Source organism: Trifolium pratense, linkage group LG2 (genome assembly GCF_020283565.1).
Source record: "Trifolium pratense cultivar HEN17-A07 linkage group LG2, ARS_RC_1.1, whole genome shotgun sequence".
Lineage (NCBI taxonomy): Eukaryota > Viridiplantae > Streptophyta > Magnoliopsida > Fabales > Fabaceae > Trifolium > Trifolium pratense.
Window position 1 is genome coordinate 41,640,829 of NC_060060.1, and position 19,875 is coordinate 41,660,703.

A 19,875-nucleotide genomic window follows, 5' to 3' on the forward strand; every position below is an offset into this window, starting at 1 on the left:
TGAAATCTTTCCTATGAAAGTTGATGGAGCTTAACACTTTGTGGACATAATTTAAATCACAATTGGTCTGCTAGTGCATATTATATCAATTGATCATCGGTTAATATTAAATCTGCAATATTAAAAACAAAATAATGAATGTGATTAGTGACATGACTATGGTTGTGTTTGGTTGTATTGCAAAAAAAATTGATTTAGTAGAATTGAGTTTGATAATAACTTTCCAAATTATACGTGATAATAACTTTCCAAATTTCACATGATAATTATTCTCTAAATTTATGATCCGGTAGAAAAAAAATCATTGATCAGGAAAGACATAAAAATATTTCGTGATGAATAATATAGTCAACAATAATTTTGATATGATATACTTTTAAAATTGATGGTGCTTATCAATTATTGCACATAATTTTAATCACAATTGGTATACTTGCCATAATGGTTGGAAATATTGTCTTGCATTGAAGAGTTGTGGGTTTGAATCCTAGTCAAGACAAAATTATATTATTTTTTAATAAAAATTACAAGATAAAATGGAGGGAAAACAGAGAAAACAAATTAGGGTTTAGTGTATACAAGCTTATAATATAAAAGATTAGAACAATTAACAACAATATGAACTTAATGTTCCTTACAAATTATTTAACTAGCTCACATGTAATAACTTTAGACGTGAGATTTTCTTAACATGAATATGGAGGGGATAAATAATTATGCAGTTTAGGAAAATTGCAAAGTCTCATCAGTTTTAGTTTCGCCAAGCAAAGCTGCAACAGAACCTACAAAAGCAGCATTCATATATGTGGTAGGTTCGGCATGAGAGTAATCAGATCTTGCATCATTGTATTGGTCATTAGAATTCGGGCCTCCAACGATAGCACCAACATGAGTATTAGGATTTGGATTAGAGGAAGAAAAATAGTTTGATTGACCATCATTGCAACCCACTTTGGTAGGGTGAGCTATAATTGAAGGGATAGAAGAACCTCTATGATGTAATTGCTTTGGATATTTACTGCCATATCCCACCATATAAGACATCTTCATGGGATTGTTTCCTAGTATGTAGTCCACCTATGTAATGTACACATTCAATTTTTGGTTATGCACCAAACTTAAGAAATGAGCTTAATATTTGAGAAGCAAAATCAGAATAGTATATATACCTGTGATTTTCCAAAGGCTCTAATTTCAGAGGAGGTGAAATTGGTTGAGCCACAATGAATTCCATCAATATGGTTTTTGTTTAGGATTTTGGAGAAAATGAATAAAACCATGGTTGAGGTTGTGGTATATTGCAAATTACTACTATCTCTGATATACAAAAGGCCACCTGAGATGATAAATAATACACTAAGTTAGCTCATTCCATTAGCCATATTTTTTTTTGATAAGCAATTCCATTAGCCATATTGAATGTTGATTGAATGAGATTTAATATTTATGTTCTGTGTAGTGTTACTTTGCAATCATTAAACATAACCAATACATATTTACCAGGAGTTGTTTTAATCTGTAGAGAGCTACTTCCTGGCATCAATGCACATATAAATGATTCCGCATCAGTCTGAAACTTGGCTAACTCCTTCTTCCCGCCATAGAATTCCTAGAGAAAATAACGGAGAAAAACAATTAGAATTAATATAATATATATATTCAGGATAATTAATTACACATGAACGAAGGGTAGACATGCCTCCGAAAAACTACATCCATAGACCTTTTTTCGTTTGAACTAATGTTTACTGAAAGAATACAATTTTGCTACATGGTAGTTAATGGTAATTAACTATAAATATAAAGACCTGTGTTAGTAATGTTTGAGCTCCAATAAATTTGTTATCCCAGCTGAACTCGGACACTGCCTGACTCCAACCTTGGTTGCTTATGATGTACTGCAAGTACTTGCTTTCTCCACTAGCCTTGTATAGCCAAGAAGCAGCCCATAACAGTTCATCCTTTTTGTACAAAAAATTAAAAATTCATGGTCATAAATAAATTATCTATGAAATATCATTAGTCTTAAAATGTTATCTTTTCTACGAGCGGCATTATTTTACCTGGTAACCAGAGTACGAGCAGTAGAATGGGCAAGAAGCCGAGTAAGTGCCTCTATACTTGTCAGCAAAATCAAATAGCTGCAAGACATAGGTAAACTATTAGTTAATTTTGTTAAACTATATAATCAAAGTGGAAATATCAACACCTATTCAGTTGATCATAGAGCCAATTGATCATCATATAATTCACGAGTGAAAATAAAACTCGTTCTTTGAGTTGCTTACAGATTTTGACTTGCTTAATAGTTTGGATGAATAATTGATATCTGCTTTCTTAAATGCAATTGAAGCAGCAGAAAGAGCGGCGGCAGCCTCGGCTGCAGCCTCAGTTCCAGGAGAATTTGAATCAATCTTGTAAGTTGTTCTCGGTGTATCCATGTCTTCTGGACGCTCCCAACAATTATGGTCTGCATTTCCATCTCCCACCTAACAATCACAACAATACTTGCCATAAAAAAAAATCGCAACAATACTTGATTATAAAATTAATTAACATGCAACACACCATATATCTAAATTTGACATGCAATTAGTACTTAATTGTCATATGATATACTAGAATAATAGAAACAGACCTGTGTAAAGAGTGTGGTTGGCGAAGTGTGAGCTTGAAGTATGAAGTCTGCACCCCAACGAATAGCACCATGGAGGTAATCAAGCTGGTTCACCGAAGAAATTTCACTTTCATATTCAATAGCAGCCCAACTCAACAAGCTCACCGTAAATGACATCGGCCATCCGAACTTCACATTATCACCAGCATCATAGTATCCTCCAACCAAATCCACCTGCCAAAGATACACATATTGAGCCTCATGCGAAACTTATTATATATAATATTCAAACCATTCTGACTATAATTATGGATATAAAGTTGTAAATTTTATGTCATGTACTCATGTCACATATTTATACATTTTGAGGCTTGCCATCAGAGAGTGCTGAATCTCCCCTCCACTTCACTCTTTGGTCTTTAGGCAATTTTCCTGAGCGTTGTCCTTCAAAAAACAAGATAGCTTTGCCAAGAGCATCTGCATAGTCATAATTAGCTGAGGAGTTTGTACTAATTAATTCATCATCCATTATGGCTAATATTCCATTCTGACTACTCATGGCAAACAACAATAATACAAAACCCTTGATCAACAAAGAGCACCTCATGATTGGTGTTCTCTTAAGTTTCTAACTTTGCAGGATGTATATTCAGCATAACTTGCTAGTATTTATAATAGAGATGAAATATGGTCGTTGCCTAACTATGCCTAACTACCATTACTCAATAGGATATATAGGAATGTACAAAGTAGTGCATGTGTATAAGGAAGATCATACAGTGCGGAATGGGGGGGGGGATAACTTGACGTGTACTAGTGCTAGTTACTACATGCATATATAACAGTATAAAGTCATGTCATACTAAATGAGTCATGGAGATGGTGTGTATATTTTATTTTTTTGATAAATCATGGAGATGGCATTTTTTTATGGAAGTTTTTAGGGTGAGAGAATGTTGTCTAGTTTAAGGTAGGGAAGATCTTAGAGATCAAAGAGCGCTCACAAGAATTTATATTTATCTTTCTCTAAAAGTACTAGCGGAGCTCGAACTGGAAACCGTTAAATTCAAAGTCTAAACCAAACTCTTTGAGGTCATGGAAATGGTATATTAATCATGAAGACGTGAACAATAGCCATTCCTCTTTGAACATCACACGTATGTATGTTGTTTTACGTATGGGTGATCGCGGTGCGGTTTGGTTCGGTTTTGAGCATAAAAGTCATTCTAACCGCGAGATAAAAATGCATGCGGTTCGGTTTGGTTCGGTTGATTTTTAAAAAGTCATCCAAACCAAATCAAACCAAACCAATGCGGTTTGGATCGGTTCGGTTGGTGCGGTTTAAAACATAACGATTGTACCGAACAATTTTAAGCATAAAAAAAAAAAAATTGAAGTTCCAAAATAACATTGTAGTACCAACAAAAATTATTTATCCAAAATAACATTATAGTAACTTACAATTTTAAATATATAAAAAAATTGAATTTTCAAAATAACATCACGGTACCGATAAAATTTGTTTATTTAAAATAACATTACAACACCAAAATAAAATTTCAGTACAAAAAATAAAAACAACTTGAAGTTCGATTAATTTGGTCGACTGACTTGGTAATTGGGCATGTATATTGGAATATAAATATATTTTCTTTTACGATATTGGAATATAAATATATAATAGTAACTTAATGCGGTTTTTGCGGTTATCCGCGGTTTTTGCGGTTTGCGGTTTTGCGGTTTGCGGTTCAGTAAGAAAGCCATCCAAATACATCCAAACCAAATGCGGTTTTTGCGGTTTTCGGTTTGGTTTGGTTCGATTTGCGGTTTTACTTTTGGATTGGTTCGGATACGATCACCCCTAGTTTTACGTGCTAGTGATGCTTTATGACTACTATAATTAACTTTATTTTTTTATGAATATCAACTTTTCATTCAATACTGTCAATAATAAAATAAATATTTTTATTTAGATAGGTGGTACGATAGATTTTGACATGTAAATAGTAATCATCCATTACTTTTTAGTCGTCGTTTAAAATTTGATCTGCTAAAAAATAGGGAACTGAACTGGACAACTTTTGTTGTACCCTGTTTGATTTGAAACAGGTTATGGAACTGGACAAATTAGGCAGCAAGGGACAGGACAAAAACAAGATTTTTTGTCCCTCACTGAACCACAGGACAACTTTTTGTCCACAGTACAACTATAAAAAATACGAAAATACCCATTTTATTTTCAAATATAAAAATATTATCGCCCTATATCTCTCCGGTACAGTTTTGTCATGTCCTGTATTATCTTGTTCTGTCCTGTACTGTTCTTGCTGTTTTACGAATCAAACGCACCCTATATTTAAGTTTAATTTAGAAATTCACATAAAAAATGAAATAAATATAAAAATAAATGGTGTAAATCATCATCAAAATAATTTTTATTAATTGGGAACATTAAGTTGTATTATTTTATTTCTTTAACCTTAATATATATAGGAAAGTCTCCCTATTTGTTTTGGATTCCTATTTCCTCTTTGCTACACTGTATTTATATTTTGTAAATACACTATTGAGTACAAGTTATATATAATCGGACTGTACAATTTTTTTAGCTATGTACTTCCCCAAATAATCATATCCATTAAAATATAGGGCTTCTATTTCAGCTCTTCTGCCACTCTGAACCATCAAAGCAACCTCTTCCTTGTAATTCTCCTGTTAAGCACCATTTCGTTAATTAATAGAAAAAGACCCTTCAGTTGAAGATAATAATATTATGAAAGCATAAGGGTTCTTACATAAATTGGTTCTAATGCACTATGCAGGACCTATATATACATATACAATTCTTGTGCAAACGTTGTTTCTTGCATAAGCATCTAATCCAACTATCCAAGAATGCATAACTCGTGTAGAATCTAGCATAAGGTATAACATCCTAACAGCCTAATATATGTGACTGAAAGTGGTGAGAAAAATCAAAATGGTGTTGGGAGAGTTAGTAATGTGACTGGGAAAAGAACATGTGTTTGATTCCCGGAATTGTACATATGTCCCTAACTCGAGGATTAGTCTCAAAGCGGATCCAAAGGGCCTAAGCCGTGGGGATATCTTGGGGTGCCTACTGGGATCAAAGACCCTACTTACGGTGAGTTAGCAAAAGAAAAAAAGTGATGAGCGAAAATCACAGATCAAGCCTGCAGGATTAGGATAGAAAGGGCTGCATTCAGAGGCTCTGAAAGGTTTACCTGTATGATTCTCGAGGACATCAAGCTTTGAGCAATTTGTAGGTCCTTTGTCTTCAATGGAACGAAAGATTGATCAGGCAGCATGGGTAGATCATGCCCTCGCAGTCCTAACCACTTGACATTGCAAGCTAGATAATGCAAATAAAAACATTCAAGGGTAAAAAAGTTTCAATACAGCACATTTGGTGCTTCATTCCAACATATTAGAGCTTGTGTACTTTGTGATATAATGATCTTATAAAATTACCGTATCTATATGACTCTAGGCCCATTCCTACACTTCCAAATTTGAAGGTGCATAGTATAGCTAATCCAGCTGGATTCCTTTATAAAGTTTATATGTAATAAAGGAGTTAAGATACGAATTATGAAAAACACTTTAACAGGTAAAGAAAAAGTAGTCTTTTTTCATAAAATTACGGAACAAAGTTATGATTCAGAACGAAGGCAAGCAATCATACCAATCCACCAAAGCTAAAATTGGCAAATCTGGAAATGCTCTACTGATTCGATGAAGAAGAAATCTGCATTTAAATTTCAGGTTTAGACATTATAGCACCCATCAGAAAGGTAAAACTACACTATATGATATGGTATGTTATCAAATCAAATATGATGAGCTTGTTCAAAAAAATCAAATATGATGAGAGCAGAACTTCTAAAAGCATCAGACCAAAGCTTTTATGTTATTTAATTCTCTATACTGCAGCGTACCTTGTGGCCATATCTGGGTAACCTTTAGCTGTGATAAGAATGCTCGGAATTTGATTAAAAAACCTATCTTCAGCAAGCCGTTGAAATATTGCATGCTAATCATAAGCAATGGTTATTGTATCAAAATGAATCTTTCTTTGTTGGGGAAAATGTGGAATATTTCAAAGTAGCATGATGTAAATAGCCACTGAAATAAGAAATATGAATAAACCAAATGACCTCAAACAAACTCACCTTTTCCACAATTATAATGTAACGTGCATCTGTATTTAGAATCAATTTGTCTAACAAATTCAAGTCACCAGAAATTGTATGTCCTGAAGATCCACAGACAGAGCAATCAATAGCCTCTTTACCCGGTTCCTATACATGAAAAATTGGAAACTCAAAGTAACTAATGTTTACGTTTGCAGAATTGCATCAAGCAACTATACAGAACATGTCTCTACTCCATATGCAATGGCCTTTTTTGGATAAACTATTTAATCAAGCGCTTATACCATAAGCCTTTATGATATAAGTACTTATGTATAAGCTATTTCTATAACAAAAGATAAAATAAAGTCAATTTATTTTCAGATATGTTATAAGCTGTTTTCATAAGCTAACATGGAAAGCATATGAAGATAAGCTGAAAACAACTTATAAACATGTCATAAGTTGATTCCGTAAGTAATCTCAAACAACGTTATAAGTGTTTATGCTGTAGATGAAATCAAATAAGCCTAACAAAACATGCCCCGAAAGATTGCAATATCCTTGAACGAAGGGTTCACGAAATACCTGCATAATCAGACGGCCGGCAATGAGTCCTCGACTAGATGCCATGATTCCAAGACTATATCTGCTGCACCGAAGCAACGCTACAAGATCTGTTTATTGCATATTAAAATTCCATTTCAAAAACACCAAGACACCAAATCAAACTTGAAACAAGCAAGACAGTGATTAACTGACTATAGATAACCTTGGATTGTCCTATTGACATCCTTTTGAGAAGGAAACAGATGTGGCGAATTACACAGCAGCTTATAGAAGAGTTCCCTCTGTGTGACACGCTTTTCCTGAAGCAATACTTGATAGCACATTTCCATCACCTTCCACACTACACGTGAGAAATTTCCATCTTAGAAACACAAATTATTATAAAAAAAAATATGTAAAAAAAAATGTTTATAGTCTTTACCCCTAACAAAGGCCTTCGCTGCATTAGGTCTCATAAGAGACCTTGTAGATACCGAATTGGAGAGAAAAACGTATGATAATTCGGTCAACAGGCCATGATTCACTCGACTGTTGCTCATTTTTCTTTGAATCTGTTCATTTTTTATGAGTAATAAGCTACAATCAGTTATGTGTGTATGTTAAATTGTTAATAGCAAAACAAACCAATAAAAAATTAGCATAAAATAAATCAAAATGAAAATGCTACTTGCAAATTTGAAATTCCAAACTCTTGATTAGAACTAACTAATTAACCTCAAATTCTAAAACGGTGAATTAGCAAATCATTATAATCAGCTTTTGCTACTTGCAAATTTGAAATCCAATTCCAAATCGTTGATTATAAACTATTAACCTAGAACGGTGAATTAGCAAATAACGAGAATGAATACCAAAGGCAAATCTGAGATGGAAGGGTTTGATGAATTCAATATTTTGAGGAAACTGAGAACTGAGACTTCAATTCTTGCTCGAACCTGCGTGAATGGAAATGAAAATTAGAAAGAGGATTGAATTTGACGGTGAAATTGTGAAAGAGTGTTTGTTTTTGTTATTACCTGAGAAGGAGGAACGATATCGGCGTAACAAAGATCTTGATCGGTGAAAAACTTTAGCGAAGAAGAATTTCGGAGATCTTCCATTTGGAGAAGGTGTGAAATGATTTCTCCAAATTTTGATTTCTGTGTGATTTGGCGCGCAAAACTCCAGATGGTTTTCACTTTCTATTCAGATAATAAATAATAGGGTAAATAGTGTTATACCCCTGCAAAATAGGCGAGTTTTGCGTTACCCCCTGCAAAATATTTTTTTGAGATTACCCCCTGCAATGTCAAGATTCTTTGCGTTACCCCCGGCTTAACAAGTGGGCATATGACATGGAAGAATCTTGACGTGACATGACACGTGGAAATTAATTTATTTTTTATTTATTTTTATTTGCCAACTCATTAATTAATGTGCGTTTTTAATTAAAAAAATGAAGAAAAAAAACTTAAAAGTTGTTATATTTTTATGAACTTACTTAAAAGAAAGTTTTGTTTTTTTTTTTTTTTTGACTAAAAGTTGTTATTATATATAAAAAAGATGGCTTTGCCAAGAGCATCTACATAGTCATAATTAGCTGAGGAACTTATTAATTCCTCTGTATCCATTATGGCTAACAATCCATTATTCTTACTAGCCATGGCAAACCACAAGATCAAACAACTGATCAACAAACAGCACCCAATGAGGGCTCTCTTGACTCCTAAGTACTCTGCACAATATATATATGCAACTAAACTTGCTTGTAATTTATAATGGAGATAAAGTTGAGATAACGATGAATAATGTCACTAAATTTTTCGCCTCGAACACTTAGCAATATTAGTGACATCAAATTATTTGGTGACCAATTTATATTATTAGTCTAAATTTTTTTCGTCATTATTTCAACTTTTTTAGTTGCATTTCACGACATTTCTCTCGGGTTTTTATATATCAAGGAATCATACACGATTATGTGGATAAAATCTCTAAATATGACCAAATTAGAGTGTTAATAAGAAACCAAGAAATGTGAAACTTCCACATTGTTAAATACTCCTATAATCATATTTTCACGTTAGTAAGAACATGTTTTTACGTACCGATATGAAAAAACTTGTAGCAAGCAACGTAAATCATTTTTGAAACAAGCCTCAAATCACATAGATCACATAAATTCTTCAGAATATGTTTTTGCTGTCATTTTTTAATGAACATTGGCTTGATTATTCCCCACATACATGGGCCACCACATCTTTCTGCGACAAATATGGATAGATTTGTTTTTTCTTTATTATCTTAGTTAGAGAAAAAAAAAAACACTTGCACGTGGTTTACACATTCAAGTATTCAACTTTCAAATAAGACAGAAAAAATGAAATAAATTTTAGATTTAACAACCTATATTCTTTAGTATAAAAAAAACCTATATTCTTCATAGTTTTCCAAATTTCCAAACCATATATGTCAATCACTCTATCTTGCAGAAACACATTCTCTAAGCAAGAAATATATTCTTGAACCGACTCCTCAAACAAACAGTTTCTTATGCCAACTTCATTCGGCCCCGCCAAAGACTTCTCACCCATGCCATTACTATGCATTTCTTTTTTTCTTTTTGTAGTTAGTATTTGGATTCTAATTTAAAATGATACATGCACATTGTGATCCCATTAAGTGACTTTTACAAGTCCATATATCATATATAATCATGGATATATAAGAGGACTTATGAGAGGAGGGAGGGGTTGGAGCCACCCCATGGCCCCCTAATATTCGTCCCTGCTCAACGTCGACTTTGTTCTCATGCTTCATCGGGAATCGCCGACTTTGTTCTCATGCTTCATCGGGAATCGCTTAACAACGACCTTCCTAGTGTCGCATGTAGCTTCAAATATCTCCGAGTTATCGTTACCAAAATCAATCACTTCTCCTAACTTAAAGTCTTTCATTGCAATTAGGATTAGTGGAGTGAAGAAGAGAATGTGGAAGTATGGTTTAGAGAGAAGCAGAGGAAGAGAGTTTTTTTTTTTTTTTTGCTAACCTTCCTAGTGTTTTATAGTCTATTAACCTTCCATGTGGAAGAGGGGTTTTGAGAGTAGCCTTCCTAGTGTTTTATAGTCTGATACCTTCCTTCTTTTTTTTGACAAATATTTTTTTTTGAACAAGTCAAAATGATATATATATATATATATCTTCAGCACAAGATGTGCCAAAAAAGACTAAAAATGTTACAAGAGATTCACAATACAAAACAAAGCATATACTAGACCACCAACTATGGCAATTAAAAGGTAAAGTGCTACTTGTCGTTTTCAACCACCTATATGAAAAAGTTTTGATCTTGTCCAACATCTGATGGTTAATTAGGATAATAATTAGATGGTCTCTGTTTTTATTGATGATAATTTGTAAATAAAAGAAGTAAGAACAATGTAATGTTTTAATTTCTTTTAAAGTTTGTTCTTTAAACATATTTTTTATAGTTTTAACCCCAAAATAAAATTTTATTAATCGGTTAAATTTTTAATTGTTACCACCAATATTGTCGTTGACACAAAAAAAAAATATGCTTCTCAAACAACAAAAAGAACACTATTTTAGATAATAATTAAACATTCTTCAAGCTGATAATGAGAACTTTTGTTGATAAAATTTAAATACAAAGTTTAATTAAAATACATAATAATTATAATAATTATGATAAGTATAATCACATATAATAAAACGGTCGATAATATTTTAAAATATGGTTATATTCATCAGCGGACCTAGGGGTGGGCTGAGGTGGGCCGCGGCCCACCCCCACCCCCAAAAAATAATTTTTTTATATGTAGGGTATTAATTTAAATGTATTATTAATGATTTTAAGTTACCCGGTATATATATGTATAAATATTAATTTAGAGTATATTATTGATGACTATAAGTAATTCGGTACACATATTAGTTCAAGTATTAGTGTAAATGTTAGTTCATAATTAATTGAATTTATAATAATAAATAAAATTAGCAGTTGAACTAGCGTATATAAATATGAAATGACATAAAAAATATGTTTAATTAATATTAAATTTTTAAAGTCCCATATTTTCACATTTGTTGTAATTTTAGTCCTATCTCAATATTTTTTTATTACTTTTTTGCTGTAAAATTAGCGAATTTTAATGGGAAAAAATTGTGAATTTTGGTCTCAAATTTGATATTTCATCTTTAGATTCAATGTTGGAGACAATAAATCACCTTTATAGCCAAAAATCACAATTTTTAGAGTAAAAATATAGTTTGTTGGTACCAAAATAGTAACATGTGAAAATAGAAGAGCAAAAAATTCAATTTGAAAATAGATTGACTATTTTTCGGCCCACCCATGATATTTTTTCTAGTTCCGCCACTGGTTATATTATGCTTAATACTAATTCATATTAAAAATATTAGTGGATTATTTATAAATATGATATTTTGTATTGATCATTTTTTATAAATTTTAACGACATTGAACATAGTTTTTAGTGGGTCTCCAAACTTGTAGTTGGTCATGGACCATTGCTCTCTCTTCAACCTTTAACACTACACCTTAAATTCACAAATTCTATGAACCCCAACTCATCTTTCGCAATAAATTTTATTCTACAACATTAAGAAGAATAAGTCGACTATCTATATACAAATTGCAACACATTCAAGCAAAGAATCTAATTCTAATTCTCTTCTTCAAGGATTTTAAAGGGAGAGTTTTGCTAATTGCCTTGAATAAAAAGACCAAATTGTTTAGACAGGTTTGGGGAAATATTGCATAACTTTAATGAATTCATAAACCCTTGTTTTATATTTTTTAGTTAAGTAGTTTAGTGGTTATTTTTTTTAAGGTGAATAAGTAACGTGTCCAATATTCGAATTCCGACTCTTATATATTGATATAAAATGCGATTTCCCTATTAAGCTATACTCACAGGACAAAATTATATTATATTTAAATCTTTATCGGTCACTAATAATAATTTGACTTATATGTCAAATTCTTAAGAACAAATATAATATGATTTTTTTTACAAAATAATACGAAATTTTCTATTTTTTCAATAATATAAATTATAGATATACAATCAAACTTTACTTTTATCTAAAGATAAATGGTAAATACACTAAGAAGAAAACTTAGGTCAGGTACCATACATCATTTTGATATTGTTCTTCACTTAAATTTTAACAGATCAACAATTTTTGTGCTTTTAATAAATTGTTCTCCACTTAAATAAAATGTTGATAAATATCACATCAAAAAATAGGGTAAAAAAAATAGTGAATCTAGAGATAGGGATGAAAAATGAAAGAAGATTTGATTAAGAAAAAAAAAAGATTTAAAATAGAAGGATCTAGAAAGCGGATAGATTTGATAATTTTTTTTAGAACAACAATAACTCTATTATTATAAATAGTAGAATAGAATAGAAAAACAAAAAGAAAAAGAATAGAGTAGTGGAAGTAATAACACGTCAAACAAAGTTTTCAACTCATCGAGAAATTAAGAAAAGCAAAAAAAAAAAAAAAATGGCTGAAGAATTTGAGAACAAAGCTAAAGAAGCGTTTTTCGACGACGACTTTTCTGTCGCCGTTGATCTCTACTCTCTGGCCATCGATTTGGATCCTAATAACCCTAATCTCTTCGCTGATAGAGCACAATCTTATATCAAACTCAACTCTTTCACTGAAGCTGTTTCTGATGCTAATAAGGCTATTTTGTTAAACCCTACTTTAGCTAAAGCTTATCTTAGAAAAGGGTATTTTCGATTTTTTTGATTAATTTTTGTGTTTTTAGTTGAATTGAATCGATTATTGATTTGTCTATGAATTGAATTGTAGGACTGCTTGTTTTAATCTTGAAGAATATCATACTGCTAAGGTTGCACTTGAAAAGGGTGCTTCTTTTGCTCCTAATGATTCCAGATTTACTAATTTGATTCAACAATGTCAACGCTACATTGATGCTGGTTAGATTTTTTTTTTGTTGTTTATTGATTTTTCTAGTTTTTATTTGGATTTGTTGATTTAAATTGTGGTTTGTGATTGTAGTTGTAGTTATAGTTACAGTGTTGAGGTTTTTAGGGTTTTCTTGACTCAATTGCGGTTGCTTCAAGTTTTGCAATATATGTGGAGGATTGAGATGTATTTGCAACTACTATTTAAAATTTTGATTAGATAGTTCACTGGTTGGATTTTGTGTTGTTTAAAGAATGAGTAGCGAAGAAGCTACGATTCTATGTTTTCCAAATAACTTTTTATTTGAGCCGAGTTAATATGCAAACTTTTTTTTTTTTGGTATTAACCCCTGTTCCGGGGGAGAGGCCCTGGTAACTCAGAGTGCGGTCTCGAGGTAAGTAAAATTGTTCCACTAGGAACCAAACTCGGTTTCTACGTGTTAATATGCTAATTTGTTAACACTAGTGTAGATAGTTTGTGGAAAAGGTCTTTTGATAGCCTTTGATGACTAGCAAGTTTTTGTGTTGCTAAATCATGTTGTTTATGCTTTCTTGTCTATTTTATCTTTTGCAGTTCTTGTGTTTTAGCTTTTTGGACTGACTTTCTTCTTTCCACATATTTGTTTGACACCTGCATGATATGTGAGTTTGATTATTTTTTTCAGAGGAATCAGATAGTCTTGCTGGCAACCTACCACCAAATGGAACCAAAACATCTGTACCGCCTGTTGCTGCTGATATCCATATGTCTGATAAAAGTGATGGAACATCCAAAGAAGCTCAAAGAGACGTTCCTGCATCCCAAACTAATGAAGCTGTGCCAAACAGACCAAAATACAGGTTTTCTGATTTATTTTTTTTCTGTTCATGCTGCTTTTTCTTAGTTTCATAAAGTTTTGTAGGAAAAAGTTAAATTAACCTATATAATGGCTTGCCATTTTATAGTCTGTCATAAATTTGGTGAGATGACATGTTTTGGGCTTATCTGTCATGCATATTTTTTATTTAAAAAACTATTTTCTTACAATTTTCCCTGGAGATGGATATACAGGCGATGAGAACAATTTGTACATTATATGCCTTATTATCATATGACAACTATACTTCATGCTTTGATTGGGCTTATTTTCGGGCCAAAAAGATTTTAATCAAAAGCTTTTTGAGAGAGACTATGAAGGAAAAAAAAGAGAGTAGTTAACTAGTTATTATTTCCTTAAAGAATGCATTCATCAAACATGCATGGTACACTTTATTGGTGTGGATGGCAACAATTTTAAAATTTCATTGAATTTGGGTCTTTAAAGTTTGTCTATTTCTCCTGAATTTATGTATGTAACTTTGAATACATATTGAAATTACTGGCTCAACTACCTGGTCACTTATTGATTGATGCTTGAGCAGACATGAATATTACCAGAAGCCAGATGAAGTGGTTGTGACAATATTTGCAAAAGGAATACCAGCAGAAAATGTGGCTGTGGAGTTTGGCGAACAAATTGTATGTTTATTTAACAGATGCCAATTTGATTTTCCCCTTTACATACTCTCGATTGATCTCCTCAAATTCTTGAAATTTTACTAACTTGAAGTGCATTAATATTGCAGCTGAGTGTTACCATCAATGTTCCTGGTCAAGATGCTTATCAATATCAACCTCGATTGTTTGGAAAGGTAACTGATTTTATATCAAGATTTCACCTGTGTTTTGAAAATTAGTATCTTTTTGAATATTTGCCTACAATAGACACAATTTTCTAACTGTACATGCTGAAAATATGCTGCTTTATCTACGTTGAGATTGTATGATTGCTTTCATAATCTATAGATGTTAGATACAGAACAAGAAAATATTTATTCTTTGGGAAGTGGGAACTGAGAGGTCCCTCATTATTCCTCTTACTTTTTACCACTCCTGTTTTGAAACACTTCAATAGTTCAATTATGGATTTATTGTATTGAAATTGAATCCATTTATAATGGGTTCGTTCATCTAGGATGTATTGCTTTGCAACCCTAAAACTTTGTAAACAAATTGAATTCTTAATTTAAACATGTTTCATGTAAGATTTTATTTATGAATAGAATAATTTCATTTTGAACTCCACTAGTACATAGAATTTGTTGACTATGAAGTTTGATAGATTTCTCTTGTTGATATTAGCAAGGCCTTCCATTGACCCAATTTTTTGATGGATTTCTTTATTTTTAAATATATTTTCTCACATGGCTTCAAAGTTTCAGAATGTGGTGTTTGGCATATGGGCTTGTTCTGTTTCAATTTCAATTTTTGTATGACCATGGGGTGATTGTTAATCATAAATCATTATAACAATTTTTAATTAATATTGCCTTGTGCTTTGGCAACACAAACAGTAACACTTGAATTTACTATGTTGACTGTAGATTTCCGAGTAACTTAACCTTTTTTCTTCTGCATGAACAAAACAGATAATACCTGCTAAGTGCAAAGTTGTGGTGTTGTCGACCAAAATTGAAATACGTCTGGCAAAAGCTGAAGCTATTAATTGGACATCTCTGGAATATAGCAAGGATGTGGTTCCTCAAAAGATAAACGTGCCTGCAAGTAAGCTCATTACTTGTGTAAATTTTTGTTTGTGGTATCAGTTGTAGAATGGTTCCTTTTGCCATTGTCTTTTGCGAATTGAATAAATAGAAGGCAGCATGTCATGTCATCACTTTTCTAGTAATGACCTTAATTTCAATATGTATCTCTGCAGTTCAATCTGAAAGGCCTGCATATCCATCATCAAAGTCGAGGACTAAGGATTGGGATAAGTTGGAAGCTGAAGTGAAAAAAGAGGTTTTGCAGCTATTCCCTGTTTATGTTTTCTATTTATTTAGGGGGTTGTGGAGGGTGGGATTTAGGCTTAATTATGATCATTATAGTTCTGAATAATGCAATTAATTTCCTTTATGTGCTTGTTTTCCCATACACCAACAATATATATATATATATATATATATTGGTTAAATTAAATCATTGTAATACCTGTTTAAATAATATACTGACGTAGTGGTTCTCTGCTTTTCAGGAGAAAGAAGAAAAGCTTGATGGTGATGCTGCTTTGAATAAATTGTTCCGTGATATTTACCAAAGTGCAGATGAGGACATGAGGAGAGCGATGAGCAAGTCTTTTGTAAGATATTCTCTCCATGCTTGTTCTAAGTTCTACTAGTATTGGTTCGAAACTTGTGTATAATTTTTCTTTGTAATCACTAACATTTTATCTGTTTGCCTTGAACAACGCTACTTTGCAGCAAGAGTCAAATGGAACAGTGCTATCAACTGATTGGAAAGAAGTGGGATCAAAGAAGGTGGAAGGAAGTCCTCCAGAAGGCATGGAGGTGAAGAAATGGGAATATTGATTCGGTGCTCAAATACTCGGTCATATAAGCTAATATGCTTTTGAGAGTTAAAATTGATTTAGCTTTTGTTTTTTGCATAGCCATTTGTCTGAAATCTCTCGTCTTTAGTTTCTATTTGTTTTTTGTATGATAAGTTGTTTTCTTGGGTGAATTGACTAATTTGCACTTGCTGGATTTTATTTTCTTGGTGTATCCTGATTCTAGATATCAGTTAACTTCTGATGATACCCAGAATTTTAGTTTTTATTTTTTGGAATGTTATTTGTGAAATACTTTGGTAACAAAGGGATGAAAGCAATCTGAACATATTGTTACCCTATGATTTTGTCAATTCTCTTTTTTGGTTGGAATCTATTGTTTTTTTACAAAGTGGCATATTTTATTAATGAGAGATTGAATTATTCTTTTCTTTTCGGAATATATATATTTAAATTTTTCTGATGCAAAAGTTGAGGGAAACCCACCAATTAAACGATACCAAGATGCCCAATATTCCTAAAAGTAAAACTATATTGTGAAACCTAAAAGAATAAGAACTGAACTGTTGGGTGCTGACGGTGAAACCTTGAGGCATGAGGGATTCTTGTCTTTAAATTTCAGTGTATCCAAATCTGAAGTTAAGAGTTAAGACAGGAACTTAACATGATTGTTTTGTGTTGTTCTAAAGCTACTACTTAAGTTGGTGTAGCAGGTTGTGCATATTGGGAGGTGTTTGCTAAGTGCAATAAGATACCAAGGGGATTTATATATTCTGTTAGGAAAGAGAAACAAATCGAAAATGGATTAACAAAGAGCTTGGTTCTTGAACAAAGCAGCAAATAAAAAATGGTTTAGGAAAGAGCTTGATAAAATTGTAAGAAAAATAAAGCCATTTAATATTCTGTTATGATGGAATTCATATATTCATTAATATTATTGACTTGGTTTTGAATCATCTTTGCAACCTTGAAATTCTTCGAGTTGTTTGTAATTTTGATGCTTTTGTTGAATTGTCTTCTATTTTTTGTATGGTTGTTTTTGGATTGCATTGAAGGAACTAATAATCTTAATTTTGAAGTATTGGATGCATTTTTGGAAATGGCTCAATGGCTAGCCATTTTAGGATATGATTTATCAGTAACTAGTTATTCTTCTATATATCATGTTAAACCTATATAACTCCATATATGTTAAAAAAATGTTACTACATATGTCGACGATGTGTTTGAGAGTCATGGCTCCCAACCATTATGACAAGTACAGTCTGATAGAGTAAAAATCTGCAGGGAAGTCAGTTATAAGCCGTCTAGTATCGTGCAGCTTACACTATAGCCCATGATTATTACTTGACGAAGGGAAGTTACTTGTCGACATTGAAAGATTTTAAGTACAGTCTGGTAGAGTAAAATTTTGCAGGGAAATAAAGTCCTAAGAAATCTAGTATCATGCGGTTTAAGTTCTGATATAATTTTCAAATTTTGAATCTGCAGTAATCTTTATCTCTAAAATCTAAATCATCTCTTACAACGTATATTGAATTTCTATCTGGCTCATGTTTAGTGTGTTATTTGTAGTATATATTTGTCTCATTTATATTACATCCTCCGATCACTATTATAAGCAAAATCATCCCTTTCAATAAACCTAAAAAGTACTAATGAAATATTAATTAATTTTTTCCACTAATATAACCTTATTTATTGTATATCAACTCATCTTGTTTTATTGTCTCACATAGAAAACAAGGGTGCCACATCAGAATATAGATAATGTGTCAAAAACTGAATTGTGTGACTTAGAAGAGGATAAGATGTGAATGGAGTAAGACACAACTCAGATTTAATATATCAATAAATACTATGATTGTTTAGCACTACAGCTACTAAACTTTGATTCATTCCAATAATTCTCATACACCTGAAAATGGCTTTCGATTTAGTAGGAACTTTGATTTCACAACTGACACCTTATGTCCAAGAGGAGTATACATCTTTTAAAGGTGTTAAATGTAATTTTAAGAGTGCAACCTAATAGGGTGGGTGAATTAGGTTTTAAGACTTTTTGGTTATTTTAGAGATGTTTTGGATTCATTTTATTTTTCTCACTTATAAATCAAATTTTGAGTTTTTTTTTATAAGCTTTTTATAGTGTTCTAAGCATTATGTATCCAAAGTAATTATTCCAAAATTCAAATTGATTTAACAGCAAGAGACTAAAAACTATATGTGTAATAATTATAAAAAATGATATATAATTAGTTTGAGAGTTGAATGGTTCTTTACACAAAGGAGAAGAGAAAAACAAATTAAGGAGAAATGGTTCATAGTTTAAGTCAATAAAAGTGCAAAATACTAATTACATGATTTTAGAGTCTTGAGAGAGCAACCACGGTTAAGGTAAAACACATTGCTAGCTATAGCTCTTATAATTTCTGTATTTTATATTTACATGTACAGTTGATTTTTCTTTGTTCTTGTTCTCGTGTTTGATTTTGTTTTGTACATATGGTTTTTATGCAATTGTTTCTGTTCTTTGTTTGATTTTATTTTAGTATATATGTTTTTGTGTTTGTTTTTTCTCTGATGATGTTTGTTTTTCTCTGTTTTTTTAAACAATGAAAGATATAATTGTTAATGTTAATTAGTATTTTGCACTTTTTTTTTGGTTAAGAGTATTTTGCACTTTTATTGACTTAAACTCTCAACGATTTCTCCTTAATTTGTTTTTCTCTTCTCTTTTGTGTAAAGAACCATTCAACTCTCAAATTAATTATATATCATTTTTTATAATTATTACACATATAGTTTTTAGTCTCTTGCTGTTAAATCAATTTGAATTTTGGAATAATTACTTTGGATACATAATGCTTAGAACACTATAAAAAGCTTATAAAAAAAAAACTCAAAATTTGATTTATAAGTGAGATGTTTTGGATGAATCCATATCAAATTAAGTAAAAATGTCCGCATATTAAAGTATCACAAACGGGGTATGCCCGCGGATTAACGTATCACAAACGGTGTTAGAAATAATATAAAATCATTGATATGGCTCTATCCTAACACCTTAAGGTTTTGGGATAATCGGTTATTTGACCCCGCGGATTAAGGGAAAACAAACGGGGTATGCTCGCGGATTAAGGTATCACAAACGGGGTATGCCCGCGGATTAAGGGATAACAAACGGGGTATGCCCGCAAATTTAT

The 19,875-nt window shown here is 31.9% G+C and overlaps 3 protein-coding genes across 3 annotated transcripts; 1 reads left to right on the forward strand and 2 right to left on the reverse strand.

Annotated features, from left to right (window-relative positions):
* Positions 1–433: 433 nt before the first annotated feature.
* LOC123907704 (endoglucanase) lies at positions 434–3,260 on the reverse strand. The gene is made up of 8 exons (XM_045958074.1): positions 2,979–3,260; positions 2,639–2,851; positions 2,289–2,489; positions 2,064–2,141; positions 1,809–1,961; positions 1,501–1,609; positions 1,170–1,336; positions 434–1,077 (listed from the first exon to the last, which is right to left on the reverse strand). Exons 1-8 carry the CDS (start codon positions 3,222–3,224, stop codon positions 724–726), a joined length of 1,521 nt encoding a protein of 506 aa, XP_045814030.1. The 5' UTR covers positions 3,225–3,260; the 3' UTR covers positions 434–723.
* A 1,802-nt stretch (positions 3,261–5,062) lies between these two features.
* On the reverse strand, positions 5,063–8,479 carry LOC123907705 (meiotic recombination protein SPO11-2). Its single transcript, XM_045958075.1, has 11 exons — positions 8,358–8,479; positions 8,193–8,276; positions 7,763–7,892; positions 7,544–7,681; positions 7,360–7,448; positions 6,811–6,939; positions 6,577–6,671; positions 6,324–6,386; positions 6,110–6,186; positions 5,863–5,990; positions 5,063–5,329 (listed from the first exon to the last, which is right to left on the reverse strand). The coding sequence occupies exons 1-11, from the start codon at positions 8,439–8,441 to the stop codon at positions 5,195–5,197; spliced, it is 1,152 nt and encodes a 383-aa protein (XP_045814031.1). The 5' UTR covers positions 8,442–8,479; the 3' UTR covers positions 5,063–5,194.
* A 4,300-nt stretch (positions 8,480–12,779) lies between these two features.
* On the forward strand, positions 12,780–17,010 carry LOC123907706 (protein SGT1 homolog B-like). The gene is made up of 9 exons (XM_045958076.1): positions 12,780–13,106; positions 13,189–13,316; positions 13,970–14,144; positions 14,706–14,802; positions 14,910–14,975; positions 15,753–15,888; positions 16,043–16,125; positions 16,358–16,462; positions 16,584–17,010. The coding sequence occupies exons 1-9, from the start codon at positions 12,877–12,879 to the stop codon at positions 16,689–16,691; spliced, it is 1,128 nt and encodes a 375-aa protein (XP_045814032.1). The 5' UTR covers positions 12,780–12,876; the 3' UTR covers positions 16,692–17,010.
* Positions 17,011–19,875: the final 2,865 nt, after the last annotated feature.

Bases quoted from the DNA above. Each gene is read 5' to 3' on its own strand.
- LOC123907706 (XM_045958076.1), top strand. From the start codon at position 12,877: ATGGCTGAAGAATTTGAGAACAAAGCTAAAGAAGCGTTTTTCGACGAC. The intron at 13,317-13,969 runs GTTAGATTTTTT...TATTTTTTTCAG, and splicing joins TCAACGCTACATTGATGCTG to AGGAATCAGATAGTCTTGCT. The intron at 14,803-14,909 runs GTATGTTTATTT...TTAATATTGCAG, and splicing joins TGGAGTTTGGCGAACAAATT to CTGAGTGTTACCATCAATGT.
- LOC123907705 (XM_045958075.1), bottom strand. From the start codon at position 8,441: ATGGAAGATCTCCGAAATTCTTCTTCGCTAAAGTTTTTCACCGATCAA. The intron at 8,277-8,357 runs GTAATAACAAAA...CCATTCACGCAG, and splicing joins ATATCGTTCCTCCTTCTCAG to GTTCGAGCAAGAATTGAAGT. The intron at 6,940-7,359 runs GTATTTCGTGAA...TTTCATGTATAG, and splicing joins CCGGCCGTCTGATTATGCAG to GAACCGGGTAAAGAGGCTAT.
- LOC123907704 (XM_045958074.1), bottom strand. From the start codon at position 3,224: ATGAGGTGCTCTTTGTTGATCAAGGGTTTTGTATTATTGTTGTTTGCC. The intron at 2,142-2,288 runs GTAAGCAACTCA...TATGTCTTGCAG, and splicing joins TATTAAGCAAGTCAAAATCT to CTATTTGATTTTGCTGACAA. The intron at 1,610-1,808 runs GTCTTTATATTT...TATTTTCTCTAG, and splicing joins CTCAAACATTACTAACACAG to GAATTCTATGGCGGGAAGAA.